Source organism: Scleropages formosus, chromosome 6 (genome assembly GCF_900964775.1).
Source record: "Scleropages formosus chromosome 6, fSclFor1.1, whole genome shotgun sequence".
NCBI lineage: Eukaryota > Metazoa > Chordata > Actinopteri > Osteoglossiformes > Osteoglossidae > Scleropages > Scleropages formosus.
In genome coordinates, this window is record NC_041811.1 from 9,501,366 (window position 1) to 9,520,930 (window position 19,565).

General features: G+C 49.3%; 1 protein-coding gene across 2 annotated transcripts; it reads right to left on the reverse strand.

Annotated features, from left to right (window-relative positions):
* Positions 1 to 10,901: 10,901 nt before the first annotated feature.
* LOC108922692 (general transcription factor 3C polypeptide 4-like) lies at positions 10,902 to 18,162 on the reverse strand. Of its 2 annotated transcripts, XM_018732987.2 has the most exons (5): positions 17,831 to 18,162; positions 15,401 to 17,164; positions 15,185 to 15,315; positions 14,956 to 15,044; positions 10,902 to 14,223 (listed from the first exon to the last, which is right to left on the reverse strand). In XM_018732987.2, the coding sequence occupies exons 1-5, from the start codon at positions 18,146 to 18,148 to the stop codon at positions 14,159 to 14,161; spliced, it is 2,367 nt and encodes a 788-aa protein (XP_018588503.2). In that variant the 5' UTR covers positions 18,149 to 18,162; the 3' UTR covers positions 10,902 to 14,158. The 2 variants fall into 2 exon arrangements, with proteins under 2 accessions (XP_018588503.2, XP_029108900.1); XM_029253067.1 differs by lacking the exon at positions 10,902 to 14,223 and having other exon boundaries at positions 14,236 to 15,044.
* Between the last annotated feature and the right edge of the window lie 1,403 nt (positions 18,163 to 19,565).

Below are 19,565 nucleotides of genomic sequence, written 5' to 3' on the forward strand. Positions count from 1 at the left end.
TGCCACAAAAGTCAGGGATGGGGAAGGAGGGCGTGGGGATTGGCTGAAGGTGGTGGTGGTGCTCAGCCATCGGCAGCTAGGGGCACGGAGGTTAATTACTCCATTACTGGGTGGCTCAGCCCGAAGCTGTTTAAACAGGATGGTGTCAGCCGGGGGATTAGGACTCATTACTCCAGCTCGAACAAGGCCTGCGACCCTCTCCTGCCGCCTTGTTTCGCAGTGAGTTTGCTCACCGTGCCAGGGAATATTCATGCCGTTGCCGGGGTGGAGCAACGACACGCCAAGAGGGGGAGAGCGTGCATAACTCTTCCGATCTGTCCCGCCTTCGCCCAGACTCAGCAGGGCTACAATTATCCCAAATGCCTGAGCGGAGGCGGACTCAGATCTCTGACTCAGATTACCCCTGCTGAACGGCGACAGCCTCCGGAGGATCTGATGGCACTCTCAGATTATCCAGCACATTGGTTGCAGGCAGGAAATGCAAATGGAGGTGCAGGAGGCAAGGGGGCAGAGGAACAGGCCTTATGGGGGCTGCAACATCACCAGCAGCCTCTGAGCAGCAGGGCTGAGAGCTCAAACCCTCTTCATTTTGTCCTTCGGGAGCACTGAGGTGCGAGGCATCTCCACACGCCCATGGTCACAATGGATCGAGCAACGCCTAGAGCGAACAAGCGCCCTAGATCTAGAGTAACAGGCCATTCTGACAGCATCCATTAAGTAATTACAATCGAGTGAAAAAAGCTCAACCGATTCTTTGGACCTTGCACTCCTGCTGTAATTGCTCCCTGTAAGACCGCTTTCTTTTAACCACCTTAATTAATTCAGATCGAAAAAGCCGCCGCAGTATTATTTCGATCGTTTGTTTCTATCGTTCCATCGCGCTGAATTCCATTCCGCAGCATCTCCTCACGAAGTTTCAGATGTAGACGAAGTTTCACAGCCGGCATACTACGCTCGGCATTTTCATGATAACAAAACTGTGTCTTCAAACTGCCCTTCATGTTTCTTTGTGGATTTTCGCGGAGTTGTTGACGTACCCAAAGGATTCGCCACGTCCCGCTGCGGATTCGCCGCCACACACTTACTTCGGCGTCTCCCGAATTCTTCTCGAGGCCGACACCGGTCGCGACTTTGGACCACGTCACCTTCCTTTCGTGCGGCGCCACGGAACGGACCGGCCGAGCCAGTTCAGCTTCTTTTCTTCCGTCTGATTTGCTGGTTTTATTTACATCTGGATTATAAAAGTTAGAAAGCACCTAACTGTTTTGACTGTATACCATACACCAAACCTTCAAAGTGGAGCTGAAGCCGGAAAGACATCTTTCTAGACTCTTAAGTTGCAGATGTAGGGGGGTTCGGGGTGGCTGCCGCCCCGTTGTGTAGCTCTGCGGTGACGGTTTCCAGCAGTGCCAGAGTGTATTACTCTTGCAGTGAGTGTGTGACCAGTAGTCTGTAAAGAAATGTGTCACCTTTGCAGAACGTGGTAAGATACACGCCTACGCAAGAACTTTGCTTTGCAGTGACGTGGACTGAGTGTAACCCAGAACGAGGAATATTTGGGAAATCTCTCTAAAACGAAATGGAGCGGTGTGTCGCGAACACGAAGCAAGTTGCAAGTTCCCAATGATTACATTTTGAGAGGTTATTTGTTAAAATTTTATTCCGGTAAGGGAACCGTCAGGAAGAATGGCCGTCACAGTTCAGTAGACATCATGTGGTTTTCTTTTTGGTTTTTTTTTTTTTGTGTTCCTTAATATTTCTTTCTGGAAAGGAAGAGATGCGTCCTCACACACACACACGCAAACCGTCTTTTTGTCATCTCCTCTCCCTGTCACCTCTAGAGGTCCTGCCAATCACCGTCAATAAGGATCCGGTTACATCTGAGGGAAACCGCTTGATTCTGAGAGATGTCGGCGATAAGGAGACCGCGAGTGCGCGTTGCGTGTGTTTTCTCGACTCTTGAGCTGAGCTTCCATTTTATAACCGAGGAGGAAAATCAATAAGAGCCGGTCGGACCCGGACGCGTTGCGCAGTCAGCAGCGAGCGCATCCGTATCGAAAGGGGGCGACTTTGATTGGTGCCTCATCGCAGGTAGCTGTTCGCTCGCCCTCCTGCAAACACACGAAGGGCTCTCGTTACATGATTTATTCATTAATTATTTTATTCATAATTATATTTTTTTCAAATGGAGCTTTTATCATTAAATCTCAGTTTAAGATGCCGACACAGGTTCCTGGCGTTTCAGACTAAAAAAAGACGATTATTTTAAACACAGCCTGAGGAGTGGGTGAGATATTCTGTGCTTCAGAGACTTAAGGATGCCTGGGGGAAAAAAAAAAGAGGAGACACGGTGGATATTTTTGTTCTATTTACGCTGGGAAGGAGGAACAGGGGAGCAGATTCGGAGGACTCCCCACCCAAGGAGCCGCCTTTGTTGTGCTCCCAAAAGTTGCTACAGGAAGAACAAAACGAGCAGAGGAGCCTTCGGCTACAAAGCTCCGAAACTGTGGAATGATTTGTCTCAGTTTGAACGGAAGACAGACGCTGTCTCGCTGTTCAAATCCAGACTAAAAACCTGCTTCTTTCACACCGACGGCTGGAGCGGACGGCGCTCGTAGTCGCCGGCGCCGTCTTTCGCTACCTCGCCCATGGGCGACCTCGACTTGTCCTCCGCCATCACGCCTCCACCCTTCCGCACCTTGGTAGCGTAGTGCTTAGAGCCGTTAGACTCTCATCCGCAGACCCGGGTTCGAGTCCCCGCTCCTGCTGTAGTGCCCTTGATCAAGGGACCGACCCTGTATTGGTACGGTGAAAACAACCCAGCTCTATAAATGGGTAAATCACTGTAAGTCGCTTAGTGCACAAACCTCACACTCTAAGCCACTTTGGGGGAAAAAAGCATCAATCGAATGACTGAGTAAATAATAGTAGCAACAATATGATGTTTTCTTGTTGTTAATGCTTCAGAGCGCATCACAAAAGTTTCAAAGCTATTTTTTACTAGAGGATGCTTTCATCCAACAGGGGTGCGGTAGCGCAGTGGGTTGGACTGGGTCCTGCTCTCCGGTGGGTCTGGGGTTCGAGTTCCGCTTGGGGTGCCTTGCGACGGACTGGCGTCCCGTCCTGGGTGTGTCCCCTCCCCCTCTGGCCTTACGCCCTGTGTTACCGAGTTAGGCTCCGTGACCCCGTATGGGACAAGTGGTTCTGATGGTGTGTGTGTGTGTACTTTCATCCAAGCCTTTACTCTTCTTCACTTGTAACATTTTGCCTATATTTAAAGTCGGTAGTGATCATCAAAGCATCCTCTAACGTATCGTAACTACTCAGCAGCTGTCATGTCGCAGCTGCACGTGCGTATTCATCCACTTTGTGGTCACATGCCTGTCAAAAAAAAAAAAAGCTTGACTATAGCTCAGCGTGAGTGTTTCCCACCCAGATGCTTCATCCACCCTCCGCTTCAAACGGTGGATGTTGGATGCGGGGGCACGTGTTGGGGTGTGTGGCGTCACCTCCTTCCCCCTGCTTTTAACAGCCACTTAAAACACGGTCTTAACCGGGCGCCGCCGCATCCTGATTGCCGAGCGGAATGGCCCGATTGCTCCGCTAACCGCCCCCAGCGAGGGAGCGAATGGCACGAGGCCTCATTTGCATAGCATTATCTTAATTGAGCCGGAGACCGGCGGACAAGCCTGGCGCGAAACAACGCGGCGATAATGTTACCAATGGGATGGCGATTGGTCGGCGTGGCAGCGATTTACCCGACAGCTTTATTAATTAACGGCTATCCGGTTACTCGGGCTTTAGGAAGGATTAATAAGTAAGACGGTCAGTGGCTCTAAAGGCGTGCCAGTACATTAGCTCTGAAAGGGGCACTTCTTGCAGTGGCGGGGTGGGGGCTGTGATGAGGCCCGCTCGCATGCCATCAGCTGACGTGATCCCCTCTATATCCGTTTCCTAAAAAGCCTATTGCATTATACCTAATGAGACGTCTTTCAGAACCTGCCCAAAAAAGCCATCGCTGTTACCGTAGTCGGTGAATCCTGGGAATGGAAACACCTGCGTGCCAGAGAGGTTCAGAGAGCTGGCGCTTCCTCGTTGGGGTTCTGGTCGCTGGCCTAGCGGTGAAGCCACATGTGGCATGCCGGGGAGGATGACCCTGTTCGTGGGGCAGAACCGGTCGCGGTAGGGTTTAGTTAAAACCGTGCTGCTAGGAGAAGTCGCTCTCTCGGCGGTGTCAGGCGATACAGCTTCCCTGGGACCGCTGGGCCTCCTTTGTTATGTTAAGACTGCCATTTGATCTTAGGAGGGGGAGAAAAAAAAACAAAATGAGAAAAAGAAGATGTCTCTTCCTCTCATCAGGTGCTGACAGCCCTGCTCACCACCACCATCCAACTGCCTTACACAACGAGCGGAGATGATGAGCTGAACGTGTTTGTTTTAATGGCAAATTTCTCCACATCTGTCCAGGTTTATGGGGTTATCAAGTTTCTAGATGTGCAAAACGAGACTTTGATCAGGTGTGTATCATCAGGAATAACAATTATTAACAAGGTGAGGCACTCCTGTGCAGCTTGACGGTGTTCTGGGCTGGGGGTTCGGACAAGGGTTCTAATCCAGCTCAGTATGTGTGAAGAGTCCTCCAGGTGCTCTGGTTTCCTCCCACACTCCAAAGACAGGTAATTCAGGTGAACCGGTGACTCTAAACTGCCCTTTGTGTGCGTGCGCGGTTCTTTCGTAGCGGACCGGTGCGCCTTCCGGATTGTACCCTGCCGCAAAGTCCCATTTCTTTCCGGATAGACTCTGGACCACGGCAGCCCTGCAGCGGACAAGCGGTTATTGACAATGGATGGAAGGGATAATTAATAAAGGAGTTCAAGTCTTATTTAAAAGGAATATGTAACATATCACATTGTACAAAAGTCAAAAACGTATTAGTGGATTGAGTGAAATTTGGCGACAGAGAATTATATCCTGCCTGTCCCATTTTTCATTTTTGTTATTTTGCTGTTGCCAGAACGCACAAACACCACAAATGGAGTCAGCTGCCAGTTGCGAAGCCTGCCGCCGTTCACCCGAAGCTCCAGGTCCGTTCCTGAGTTTCGCAACCTCTTAACCCTAATTTTTCTTCCTAACCTCGGACCACCGGCTCCCCGCCCCCCCCCCCTTTCTCCCCAGCTCCCTCTCCCACCCCTTGCTAATGCCAGTGTTTAACTACACTCCACTTTGGCCAGTCCACGGTCTGTTACAGCCTCAACATGAGTGCAAACAATCAAAGTCTTTGGGTCCAATGAAATATGCATGGCTGTCCGTGACAGGCAGATAAAGCAGGGCAATTAGCCACGTAATCCGAGAGAGCTACAGGCAGCCGTCAGGCTCCGTTGCCCCCCCATCCCCATCCGTCGCTCTCCCTCTCTCCCTTCCTCTCTCACTACTCTCTTGCTCTCTATTAGTTAAATGTATTTTGTGTATCCGCTCCCCATCAAATCAAGCAACACTTCCTCTAATTGGCTCATAAATAATACAACAGCGGCCGCATTATAATTTCATCAGTGGTAAACATTGCTGGGGCTGTCTGTAAAGAATCTACCCCTCATTAATTTCTTAATTCGGGAAGATCGGAGGAGAGGCCGGCGAGAGGGAGACGACGGTGGTGCTGGGGGTTGGGGGGGGGGTCGGGTGAACAGGGCGGCCCGTTCCACCCGGGGTGGTGAGGAAAGGGTGAAAAATTAAATATAACATAAAGTGGGCGATGAAGACACTGCTGGGCTGGTTAATGGGTGTCAGGAAACTGATTTGAGGATTTTTGTCGGTTCCGCGGTCTCTCAAGTCGACACGCAACTGCTGTGTCGCCGAGGCTCGAGCGCTCACACTCGCACCACCTTAGTTCCAGTCTCACTCTGTCTTCTTTTCTTTCACAAAGTTTATGAATTTTTAATAACGACGGAGGGGGTGGGGGGGGCATAAATATTTATTATAATTGCTTTGCGCAGCGGTTATTATCGGCGCCTCTTTTTTCAAGATAAATTTTCATTAAAAATTCTGCACACCCCCCAGACCCGAAACCGTCACACGCGTACACACCAACACGGCCTTACAAGAGTGTGGCGGCGCCGCACAGGCACAGGTAAGTACCCGTCCCTCGGGAAGGGCGGCGGCGCAGGGAAAACTTCTTCAGCTCTTTGGATTCCCTCACCTGATGTCTGGGTGACCTCTCTCTCTGTGTCCTTTTCCCGCCAGAGCAGCGAACCTCCCTGGATGTCACTGCACCCGGATGTAAGAAGGGCACCTTCGACTCAAGTGTGATGTGGAGCCACAGCAGGTAGCGCTGGTGCCTCATTGCACCTCCGCTGCGCCTTTGGAGAGGTGTTCGAATCTGGCTCGGTGGGTGAGGAGTATCCTCCGCGTTCACGCGGATTTCCTCTGGGTGCTCTGGTTTCCTCCTTCAGTTCGATGATGTGCTTTAGGTGAACTGGAGACTCTAAAGTGCTCTTGGTCAGTGTGTGTGTGTGTTTGCCCTGTGATGAACTGGCATCCCATGCAGGGCGTACCCTTCCTCACTCCGTATACTTCCAGGATAGGCCTCGGACCGCTGCAGTCCCGCACTGGACGAGCGGTTGCTGACAGCGGATGGACGTTCGAAGGAAAACGACGGTGAGAGAACTTTTCAAGGTCAAAAGTCAACGATATTATCAATGCAGCTGTTAGATACAAAGGCATGGAATCGCGCACGTTAAAATCATGGAATGAGGACGACATTCTTTGCCAAAAAAGACAATGAGGAGAGTCTGCAGCCCAGAGGTCTCACCTCCCCAGGGCTCTACGGGCAGCCTGTGTGTCTCCACGGGGTCCCGTTAGGGTCTGCGCAGGGCCAGGTTGACCTGGAGCTTTGGACACCACCTGCCTGGACCCCTTGGTGGCACCCTGCTGAACTCCTCTGATGATGTGAGCGCTAGCCCTGAGTCCCAACAGCAGGCAGCTCACTCTGACCGCCCCCTCCACCCGACGGGGGGTGAGCGCACGCTCCCTCAAGGCATCGCTCTCGCTACCCTTTCACTTCATTGCAGCTTGATACTTAGCCATTATTTTCAAATACATTCTCATTTCAGTTATTCTCTGAAAATTTAATCATTCCAGCCTGTGATCTTTGAAAGGCAGATATTAAAGTGACTTTCTCTCGCTCGCTCCCACTTTTTCTCCCCTCTCGATCTCTTTCCTTTTTTTACAGAACCTAATTATAAAGAGCACCCAAGTGCCTGAGCCTTCAAAAGCAAAGGTAAAGTCTCTTCTGTCTTTTTGATTTCGGAAACCCAAAGGCGATCCCTCACCGCCCTTACCCACCTGGCGCTTAATATCTTCACTATTAAAGGAAGCCGACACCTCAGAGACGCCTGCCGTATGATGTGTTGCGGGCCTATCGGAACGGGGCACCAGAGGGCTCGGGAAGCAGAGGCTGCGGCGGGACGGGGGGATGTCCCGCCCGCCGCAGCTATGGCCTGCAGGTATAATGTAACTGATTTAGAGGTCGGCTGCGGGCACCAGAAACGGCACCCGTGAACAAAAAAAAAAAAAGTTTTAGGTGCGAAAACAAGGAGGGAAAGTACTTGGCTTCCAGTGATTCAGGCAAGTCTGGAATAATTCACAAGGTGGAAACACTGGCAGAAGGGTAGAGCGCAAACTATTTGAGCCACTTTGGGTAAGTTGTAATGTGTTCCGTAATAACTCGAAGAAGCTATAATACCTAGAAGGACTATTAAAACTATAATAACTAGAAGAAAAAACAGTGGACCACACCTCTCAGTACACTCGTTTCATGAAGGGTCTTCTAAGGTTCCAACAGCAGTACAGTAGTTGTAGTTGCTTGGTAACGATTGTACACGTTGTCATGGAAAGTATTATTATTATTAGTAGTAGTAGTAGTAAATATAATAAAAATAATAATACTACTACTACTACTACTAATAATGATGATAATAATAATAATAATAATAATAATAGTAATAAATTCAGCTCCTCGTTTTGCAAACTCAGCTGAAATTGGAAGTCTGGAAGTTTAATAATACAAATGTCTCTCAAGTTTATTTAAGAGACTATTATTGTATTGTTTTTTTTCCCCCACCTGAAACAACATTAAGATTAAAACTGATTTAAAACAACCGAAAAAATACCCCCTCTCTGTAAACTCCTATTCAAAGCTGATTTTTGACCCTGACGTTGAAACTGAAATTTTTGAACTCGCAAGTGGAAAAAAAAACTGCAATTCAAAATGTATAAAATCACGATAACCTTCTAAAACGTGTTAAACATTCCTAATGGGGAGCCAGGGTAATTCATGTTTAGCTGACACCCCCGGCCAAGGCAATTTACAACACTACAGTAGTTATGTTTCTCTAAGCTACTTTACATTATCTTCTCATGCAGAGAACAGAGCAATTTAACACACACATATTAAAAGCAATTTAGAGACGCCTCTTCAAGGCACCTGGAGGAAACTCATGCCAACAAGTGGAGAACATGCAGATTCCACAGAGACTGAACCAGATTCAAACCTGCAGCCCAGGAGCTGTGGGGCACCAGCACTACCTGCTGTGCCACAGTACTCTACAAAGTGTCCAGGAGGAAGCCTGAAAAGTTGTTAGCATCCTAAAAGAAACATTTCCAGCATTCACCAGCAGACGGGACAATCCCGTCCCCGTAGGCGTCACGGTAACCCGGTGGCTGGTTACAAGGACCATCCGTTTAGTGGTCCCGAAGGTCAGTGCACAACAATGAGGCCGGCGCAGCCTTGTGCGTGTCATACTGACTCCCGGAATGCCTCCACATTAATAAACAAAAGCATTAAAAAAACACGCAAGATCCTCCAGCGCGGCCCTTACAACCCCACGAGCGCTGCCTTATCCCAGGGGACGAACAGGACCCTGGGTAATTGTACGCTTAATTAACATGCCAGTTAATTGCAGCCTGCATGGGCCCCGGTGCCGGGGGCATTAGTTCCGCCCCAGTAGACGTGTGCTCGGGAACAAGCCGCGCTCTGATTATTGACATCTCACGCCCCCCCCCGGTCCACAACCTGCCGCCCTCAGGCCACTAAGTGCAGAGGAGGAGGATGGGCATGTGTAATGGTTAGAAGGTCGTGTTAACAGCCTGATTTAAAAGTCCCTTCAGATCCGCCCCAGCGACAGGCCCCGGGCCCATTTCATTACCATCCACTCATTGGGGGGCTGAGGGTGACAGCGTGTCATCTTTGAATATTAACACATGAGGGACGCGTATTTGCGCAGGTGTGGCAGGTTCCTGTCGACCCAGGCCATTCAAAGTCGTTGCACGGGGTCCACGGCTGCAGAGGTTTTCATTGCCATCACGCTGATTATTTATTGATTGTACTGACCTCATCATTGTGGCACGCAGCACCGTGGGTTTGGGTGGGGCGAAGAAGGACGCCAGAGCCAGCGTTCATGACAAACGATTTATTCAAACACCAGCACAATGGAAATGATGCTCTTGGTCTAAGGATCCCCTTTCCTCTAAGAGCTTACAGCCAGCCTGCCTGCCTAGCACCCCCAGGCTCCCTCCAATACCCAGGGAGACACGGTCACCCCATCATTTTTCCCTTAAGTGCCCCCAGTGGTTACACACACGTATTTAACGTTATTTCCCATAATGCAACTATTTACATTGAACCAGTAACGCGGGTCGTTACATTATAAACTGATTTGTCAGTCTGAAACTGTTTCCTAAAGAGAAGTAAATACAGTCATGCGCCAGCTTAATGACTGACCGCATGTACGACAGTGGTCCCTACGCTGCATGATGTTTGCACAACGATGAAATTGCCTAACGGCGCAGTTCTCAAAACGTATCGCTGTCGTTAAGCGACATGTCTGTATTTACATTTGAGATGGCAGACACTTTCCTCCAAAGCGATTTAGAGTGATTAACTCATATTCAGCTGATACCTTAACCCCAAGGTGACTTACACTGCTAGATGCGCTTACACTGATTGACTCCCTGCAGTCATTCATTTATACACCAGAGTAGTGTAACAAACACAACTGGCGATTCAGTCATCGGTTCACCTGAAACATGTGTCTTTAGACTGTGGGAGGAAACCAGAGCACCTGGAGGAAACCCATGCAAACACGGGGAGGAAATGCAAATTCTTCACAGGCTGAGCCACATTTGAACCCACAACTGAAAGCACAGCTCAGCTGCTGTGAGGCACTATGGTACTAACCAGTGGTCCAAGCATAATTTAAAAATTTAGATCCAAATTATATGTACCAACTACTTACTGGGTCTGAGTCTAGAATCCCTTCTTTCTCTCCGAGGAAACCAATGCTCTTAATTTCTGTAGGTCTTACTTTGCTGCAAAGGAGATTAATGTTCGGCTACTTACATTGATTTACCCATTAATACTGTAGCAGCTCAGGGTAAGTAGCTTGATTAAGGATACTACAGTAGGGATTGAAAGTCAACTGCTAGGACTGCAAAGCAACCACTACGCTGCCAGTTAAAATGTTCAACTGTGAACAGTACAGTATTTTTCCCAGTTGAAGGTTGCAAAACCATGAGTTTCGGTCAACAGTTTCTCAATCTTGGTATTAGCAGACAGAAGCGTGTGCAGGTTTTCCTTCTCCATGACATCATGCCACCAGCAAAGCGATGCTATGTAACAGTTCCCACATTTTATCTAATGTCTTTGTTGGTATCCCAGGTATTGCCATTCCATCACAAAAACTCATAACAGGGCTACGTTTTGGAAAGCTGTTATTAGGAAGGTAACAGATCCATTCACTGCATTTAAAATGTGTCTTTTCCTTTTTCTAGCATATGCTCCTGTTGTTGACATGATGCGAGCACTCCTTTGTTGTTTGTTTATATCGCTTTATGTATGTGTGGTGAAAACGGACCCAAAATTAGTTTCTTCAAAACAGTTTATTTACAGAACAAAAAAGTAATAAAGCAAAAGTATGCCAAAAGTCATCTTGGTTACATGTGAGATGGACTGTGCGATTAGAAGGCTCTAATATTGCAGGGATGAGACTCATTCAGGTCACAGTCCAGAACAGCACTGAGAGGAGGAGGTGAAGGTCTTACCAGAGTACACAGCATTTTATGAAGCCACCATGTGAGCAGTGAGTAGGATCCCAACCAACACCAGCAGTTCCAGAAGGAGACACGCTTGAGAAACAAATACCCCTATATAAAGTGTAAACTGCTTTTACACAGTCTTAAAATGTATAATGTGTGAAAACACTTTTTGATCGATTACAATGCCCAACAAAGAGCTGGAGCAACTTATACAACCAAAAAACAAGCAGTGCTTAAAATTTTTTTTTAAAAAAAAGTTAATTTTTTCATCTTAGTGGCTCATTCCTGTAAAGTTAAAATCAACCACCTATAAGTGCAATAAATATAAACATCCCTATATGCTAAATTATACATGTAAATATAAGCTAAGGGAAAGGTAAATTATAAGCAAACATTTTTGGTGAGGAGTTTTATGGGAGAAGTGATTTAATATTACACCAACTGTTTATCATACATGCTGAAAGATTTGAGAGGACCACTGTGACAAACTGACATGTCTAAATCAGAGAACATTCACAATTTACAGGGTGATTCCTCATATGACAAGTCAGATGACTAATGAATAAATTAACCTTTGAACTGCAGCCTTTCTCACTATGTGGGTGAAGAGTGACAGAATCGCACCCATTCCTGAACTAGCCAACTTAAAAAGGTGAATGGCCTGTGCTGTCACAGAGAAACGTTTGCATAAAAAAAAAAAATAAAGAAAATTTAATGGAAAAAAAATCTGGATTGTGACTTGAGAGCAGCAATTCCAATATGAATAATGTTTAATAGCCAAGTATGGGAACATCTGGAATGAAAATAATAATGCAGAAAAATCACCGAAATGTAAATTATCTGGGCCTCATGAAAAGGACTAAGAGAAACGGAAGTCACTTCATTATGGCCATAATTCAACAAATCAAAAAATGGTTCACAGTGAAAGCCTTTTAGTTTTAAAATTTTGCTCAAACTCAGATGCCATGTGGAAAAAAAAAAATCTGTCCATGATTTCAATAATGTAAATTATTAGCAATTCTTCTCACAAAAAACAACATAACTGTAGTGTGGCACATGGAGTGGGGGACACCACCACATATTAACACCTTCACCTGTCACCATGCTCATTACCCATGCGTCCTCAAAACATGCCTCTAGTTAAACTAAACAAACATCTAGTTGTCATAGCTCCCAACTCTTACTGAAACCCCATTTTAGTAAGAAGAGAATAAGAAGGTGAGGCTCTGTGGCATGTCTGCTTTTCACTTAGCTCTTCCCAATCTAAATTCTAACAATGTTCTAGCACATAAAGCCTGATGTTGAGTCCTACAACCCAGGGGCCAAGCATGATCTTGTGAGAAGAACTAGGGAAGTGTCTCAATGGTGCTGAAAACCAGGATAAAGACCTGACCACCACAGACAAGCCTCTGATGCACCTCCAGAGAACTTTGGCACTATCGGGCAGTTGCACACTTGGATTGACGAAGGTCAATGAGATGCGACCTACCTCCTGCATTGCAGCTACAGAACATGTTGTGTGTGGATGACCCAGAGATTCTCCCGTACGTCTCTGAATACACCCTCCCCAGCCTGCCAACGGCCAAAAACAAGGGTGTGTTCTCTACCTAACCCCTTGCTCACCGTGGGAGCATTGATGGCAACAAGCCAGGTTGTACATCATACAACAGAGACACCGGGGTACTGAGGATCCCTCTCACCCTATTTTGTGGACGTAAGAGACCAATCATTCAAACAGCTTTGTAATGAAATTACTGAGAGACTTCCCTGATGCCTCGAACATGACAATGCTTAGACTCAGGTGTGTTGAACTCAATAACAGGCTTCATCTGCAAGAACACAGGGCCGGAATGCATTCCAGGGAAAAGGTAAAATAAAAGACCAGCACGTGGCGGAGACTCACAAGTTCAGAACTGTGGTCTCTGATTTCTTTCCCTCTCTCAAACAGCTGGCACCGTCTTGCTCCTAAATGGGGCTTTAAATAGCAAAACTGGGAGCTATGGCAACTAGATGATTATTTAATGTAACTAGATGCATGTTTTGGGGATAAGTAGCATGGTAATCAGGTGCAAGTGTCCTTCTCATGTCCATATTATTTTGGAAATAAATATCTCAGAGATCCTCCTCAGCTATATCAGACTTCCTCTGAACTCCACTGTCTCACCCCGAGCCAATCCAGTAAAGACCTAGTCCCCAACCCCCATTTTCTGAGAGGAGCTCCAGCGGCGATACAGAGGACACAACTGAGGGACTTCAGGAACCTTCCACCCTGACAGTGGGCAGCAAGAGAACAGGCACGAAAGCAGCGCCACGAGGGTCTCCCTTGGCCTCGCATTCCTCGTGAAACAAGGGTTCATGGCGCTTCTCAGCAATGTCGCCCAGTCCCCCATCATTAAAACAAGAAGCACATGTACCAGCAGGGGCCCGTCCCTCATTACTGAGGAATCGCATTAAGAACCGAGACCCCTGGGAGAGTGCTCCTCGCTTTGCTTCCCATAGCAGTTCAGCTCTGTCATCTTCTCCCTCTTCTCTCCACTCTTACACTGCAGGGTCTCAAGGACTGAAAGTCTTTTTTGCCCCCTTTCTTCCACTGTCTACCATCCCAGACAGTCATTTAAGATACACACACACACACACACACACACACACACACACATATACACACACACAATTATTTTTGAAAGTCTCATGAAGCTCCATGGTGGCACTAATAGAAAGAAAAAAAAAAAGGCTTAAAAGTCATATCCTTTTTTATACATCCATTTTTTCGCCATTTGTAAATGTAGAGATTGAGCACAGCTGGGTGACCTCTGACCGCAATCCAAGACCTACAGCGTGAAATGCAGGGGGTTCTCCTTTCTCAATCACATTCACGGTGACCCAGTGTCACAACACAGGAGGTCCGGACTTCTAACTTGGACACCTTCAATAAATAAAAAACGAGGGTCACCCTTTAGTTCACCGCATATCTTGGCCCGGGACCGAAAGCTGGAGTATAACAGCAGCCTCTACCGGACTCTGAACTGCACACGCTTTCACCTCGGACAGCACAGCTTAAACAGTGCAGTGGCTAGCAGAGCGGAAAGTCACAGAAGGTACATGGACCTTGCAGTATCCTCTTTATCCAGTCTGGATCTGAAACAGGAAGCACCGATGAAAAGAAATTACACATTTCATGATTATCGTTATTAACTAGGTAGTCGGTTTATGGAGGGAAATTTTCAGTTCCTGAGAAAACACATCGTGACGTTAGAGAGCTAAGTACCTACTCCTATCAGTACCTCCTTCCACCTTGTTCAAAGGTGTAAAAGTAGTGTTGTATTGGGCTGGCTAAAGAAAGTCATCTTGCAAACACACCGTAAGCATTCTGAAAATTCCCATCCATCCACCAACAACAACTTCCGATAAGTAACCCCTCGACTACAGTATTTCAGCAGATTGGGAGCGCAGCGGATGGCGGCCCCAAGTTCAACTGCCCCGTACGAGAGAGAGGGGGCCACAACGGCTTCATACCCCTCTGCGGGAGTAACTACGTGCCCTTGCATTTGCCTGCCAGACACTCGTACCTACAACTATTTGCAGGGCATTCAAGGCAGAAATCCAATAAGCGCTGAAAGCAGCATGGAGCAGCAAACAGCGGAACAATATCGGCTTCGGTGCGACAACAGTAAACAGGCACCAAGGCACAAGCTTTGTAATAAAGCATAGCTGAACCCTGTACAAAAAGTGAGAGAAAGGCATGTTCAAATATAATTCGACATCCCACCATAAGGGCGCTGAAGGCAAGACCGAGAGAGGAAAACGAGGCCCGGGTATTGCAGGAGGAGGCTTGGCAACGCAGGCGAGGGAGAGGAAGACGACGCTCACCTTCAGGCACTGCGTATCTGGCGATGCTATCCTGCAGGAGGCAGCGTCTGTACTTGAGGGACTGACACGCCTGGTACGTCAGCACACACCTGAAAATAGCGAGAGAGCTCACAACCAGGTCGGTAACCGCTATGCTCCCTGCTCACGGGGGACAAAAGCATCACACCTGTTGCAAAGAGACAAAACTGAGAGCGATCAGCACTGCTGAAAGCAAACGGAGAGGCGGCACCTGAGCCATATATGTCCATTGCTGCACACGGCCTGCTTGTGATCAGTGAAGGGCAGCACCTCTTTGCACAGGCTGCAGTACTCGGGAAACGTCTGCTTGTTCATCTTCTTAAAGATGTGGCCGATGAGGACCTGAGAGAGACGCACAGCACAGGAGGTAAACGGCCCCGGGATCAGATCGTTAACGTCGTAACGCAATTGTTACCGTCTCTTTTACCTTGGCGGCCCTGTCGTTGTAGGTAGTGTCGCTGCTGAGAAAGTCGCACACGCCCCGTGTTGGGATGCTGGTGTTCTCCGTGATCCAGGTATGAAGGTACACCTCCCCCAGCACCCGTTTCATGTGCTCCCTCGCCAGGTGCGACTCCATCTCCTCAATCCAGGCGACGATCTCGCTCGTCTGCTCCTCAAAAGCCCCACCATCTGGATCGCACGAATTTGCCGCGGTTCCCGTCGTCGCCGAGTCCTCGGCAGCAGGGGGCTCCTCGCTGTCTTCCTCCCCGGCCTCCTCGTCGACAATGAACACCTTGGTGTCCTCATGCGATAGCCACCACCGTGTCTCGGCAGAAGCCTTCTGCCGCGACTGGTAGAGCACGCGGTAGAGGAAGAGCTTCAGGCGCCACGGGTACGGCGTGCCGCAGGTGTGCAGCTTGTCATCGAGCTTCTCGTGGAGCTGCGCCGGGATGCGCTTGTCCCGCAGCACCTTCAAACGCACCAGATCCAGCAGGTCCGCCTGACGGAAGAGGTTCTGGACTGTGGAAGACAGCAGCTCTGCGGCAGCCTCCTCTGGCATCTTCAGCGTGATAAACTGGACCAGGTAGTTGCGATTCACCGGGTGCTGACCGTTGACCAAGCCATCGGCGGACACCAGAGCTAAGTAGGCACCGTTGGGGCTCAGGGCGATTCCATGCATCCTGCGGCCAGCTACGCCCTCCGGCAGGGCGACCTGCTCCTGCTTGAAGGTCACGGCCGCCTCGGTGAAGATGGGTTTGAGCTTCTTTACAGAGCCGTCCAGAGAGCAGGTGAAGATGGACCCCGCGTATCGGTTGGTGGCCATCGATATGATGGGTGTCGAGTGCAGGCCCGTGACGTGAGAATTGTGCACGTTGAGGCCAGCCTTCGTGATGAGGAGCAGGCACCAGAAGACGTACGGGCCGCGGGCAGCCACCACCAGGCTGCAGTTGCACTTCTGGTGCGGGTGAAACAGCGAGATGCACTTGATGTTGTGCACGGGGATCTGGTCCGTCTCCTGCCACAGCACCACGGGCTGCCGCAGCGTGAAGTAGCCCTTGATGGCCTTCAGGTTGACGGGCAAGATCTTGACGGGGCCCACAGAGCTGCCCACGATCAGGCCGGTCATCTTGCGCCCGCCGTGCTCGTACTCCCACCAGGCCAGAACGCTGGGAGCCGACACGCCCGATCGCATGGTGTTGCAGGACACCACCGAGTCCCGGCCCAAGAAGGGCAGCTGGAAGTGCCAAATGACCACGTCGCCGTTCTCCATCAGCACAGCCAGGAGCACCGTGCCCACGTCCTTACACTCGTTATTGGTCTGCACCTCCTGCGTCGTGCAGACGCCAGACCACTCCATGCGAACGGGGCTCTGCATGCGGTATCGCCGCCGCAACTCTGCCGGGTCGTCCAACGGCCCCACCGGCACCTCAGCGCCCGGCAGCGAGTACCCCTTCTCCTCCAGCATCTGCCCGTACATCTCCGTCAGGTCCACCAGGGGGCTCCAGTGCAGGCGCCGCAGGCTGCCGTGCAAGGCGAGGCGGCCGTCGAGCGTCAGCGAAGCCAGAAGGGAACGGCCATTGGTGTCGCAGCCCAGCGGTGACCAGCAGGCGTATTTCATACCGCGCAAAGGCGCGAGGCCTCCCGCGCTGGGGTTCATCACCCGGTCCAGCATGAAGGCCTGGCTCACGGCTGGGTCCTTGGAGCCGGCCAGCTTGTCTTTCACCTGCTGCACCTCCTTGACTGGACCCACCTACAGACCACCATTAAAACCATTTATAAAGTTAAGTTCTCTTTTTTTTTACGCAAAACACGAGTAACAGGCTCAACAAACGGCGGCACAGCAGGTACACGCTGGAGGGGATGTTTCCTGGTGCCTTACTTACAACAGCTCCTAGTCTCCGATTTCCTCCCGCGGAGCGAACGTGCGTTTCGGGCAGAGAGGCATCAGTAAACTGCTCTTCGTGTGCGTATGTTGTAAATTGTCCTGCGATGGACCGGCATCCTGTCCGCCCGGGGTGTACCCCCCGCCTTACAGGTTTCCAGGATATCGTCTCGACCACCGCGACTCTACACTGGACAAGCGATTACTGACAAGCACACGTGGCTAACGTGGCGATTCAGGCTGTTGCACTGCAGACTGAGGTTGTTGGTTCCAATCCCTGCTGTAAGGGAGTTTACCCCGAACTGTCTGTCTAATGCGTAGAGAATACCCTGATGTAGGGGCAAATCACTGTAATTTAAAGACTAAAAGGTTAACGATAAGAACACTAAGGAAGTGGCAACACTCTGATGCTGTCTCTCCCTACTGATGATGGTGGTGCTCATCATCATCATGATCATCATGATCATGTAACTAACTCAGTAACTGTGCTGCTTCCCCTTCCTTCACCTCCTCCACCCTCCCGCCCAGCTGTACCTTGAGCACGCAGGCTCTCTCCGGCAGGGGGATGGAGCTCCGCTGCACCAGCAGGTCCTGGGCGCCGCTGCGCGGGTCGCACAGCACCTCCATCACAGCCACGCTGCTCGAGCTCGCGGCCGACACCCGGTGGTCCTCGGACCAAGCCAGCGGCTCCAAGCCGCTCACCGGATTCAGGAGCTTCACGGCCGGCTCCCTCTTCACCACCGGACCGTCTCCGCTCCACGGGTCCGAGTCTCGCTCGGGGGCGGTGCCCGGTTCGCTCCCGGGTTCGGAACCGCGGCCGTTCGCGGCGCCCTCCGGACGCGGAGCCGCCATTTTCACGTACGAAAACAACAGCCGACGTCGCCAGGAAGTTGTGTTCTGTTGATGGGCGGGACTTCCGGCGGAGACCCGGCAGGGATTCGGGTTGCCAGATTGGCGCGAAAATGGACGATCCTATAGGGAGTAAAACAGTAACACGCCTTATTTACTCATTGACTGGTGGAAATAAGTAATTATTTTTATACTTAAACATGCAGCATTGGAAATACAGGGTGCACCAGGCAACATAAACGTAAAACATTACAGTTTCCGTTGTGGATGTACTCAGCCATTCACCATAGTGTCACTACATAAATGTTTTTTCCCAAAATTTTTTGACTGGGGGGGCTGTAATGGATAAAAGAACATAAAGCAGTTATGAATGAACTGTGTACCATATTTTCATGTACCCTGATGAAAAAGTAGTTCTTTTCAATGAGCTTAAATCCAACTAGGTATATTTTATGGAGCCATAATAGCACTGCATTATGATCCAACCAAAAATCAAAGGACTTAAGGATATTTAAAAAAACACTGAGATATATTTTTGCACATAGTCACCTACAGAAGATATATAAAGACTATACAAAGCTGGTTGCCCAGGTGCATCAGCAAAAGCTGAACAACAGAAAGTCATGCGCTGACACATGAAGTCAACACAACTTATAATAATCATTAATATTAATAACAGTAATAATCAACATTTTGTTCAGTTTTCTCAGAGTATGTCACGTCTACAAGGAACCCCTCACTGTTCTCCGCCAACATGGTCCTCCAGCTTGGGTGATTAATGGCACCAGTATTTCATGCCCACATTCCAATGCCGAGGCCGGGATTGAGGTTTTCGTTCGGCCAGACTTGGAATGTGGTCTGGAGGATCAAGTCTGTCGTCTTGCGTTTTCCACAAGTGAGTTTGGATGTCCAGGGGCTACATTTAGTAGTTCAGTCTCATCTCCAGATAGGAGTCACTAAAAAGCAGAACTTGAACTCTAGTTTCACTTTTGTTCTAGAAGGAGTCCTCTCCTGTCCAGTGGGGCAATTCAAGGCACAACCTCCACCTATCGTCAAAAACCACTTTTCCTAAGCACGATTGCACCCAGCAACACAGGGTGCAAGGGGACATACCCAGGATGGGATACCAATCCATTACAAGGCACTCCAAGCAGGGCTTGAACCCAAGACCCACCACACAGCAAGCACCAGCCAAACCCACCACACCACCACAAGGAACAGCCTTGTTTTCCTAAAATATTTCTTAAGACGTCTCCCATACAAGTGCCAACGGACCATTATCTTTAATACGAGTCATTTAGCAAGAGAAAGCTAAGTGAGTAACACCTCCATGTGAATGGAGTCCGAGGATCATCTCACTAAGAACTCACCACTTCCCCTAATGCATCTCAAAACGGTTTCCCAGGGAATCTGAGAGTGT

Coding starts and splice junctions, on each gene's coding strand:
- LOC108922692 (XM_029253067.1), bottom strand. CDS start 18,148: ATGGCGGCTCCGCGTCCGGAGGGCGCCGCGAACGGCCGCGGTTCCGAA. Junction 17,165..17,830: donor AGAGAGCCTGCGTGCTCAAG/GTACAGCTGGGC, acceptor GGTGGTCTGTAG/GTGGGTCCAGTCAAGGAGGT. Junction 15,316..15,400: donor ACAACGACAGGGCCGCCAAG/GTAAAAGAGACG, acceptor CGTCTCTCTCAG/GTCCTCATCGGCCACATCTT.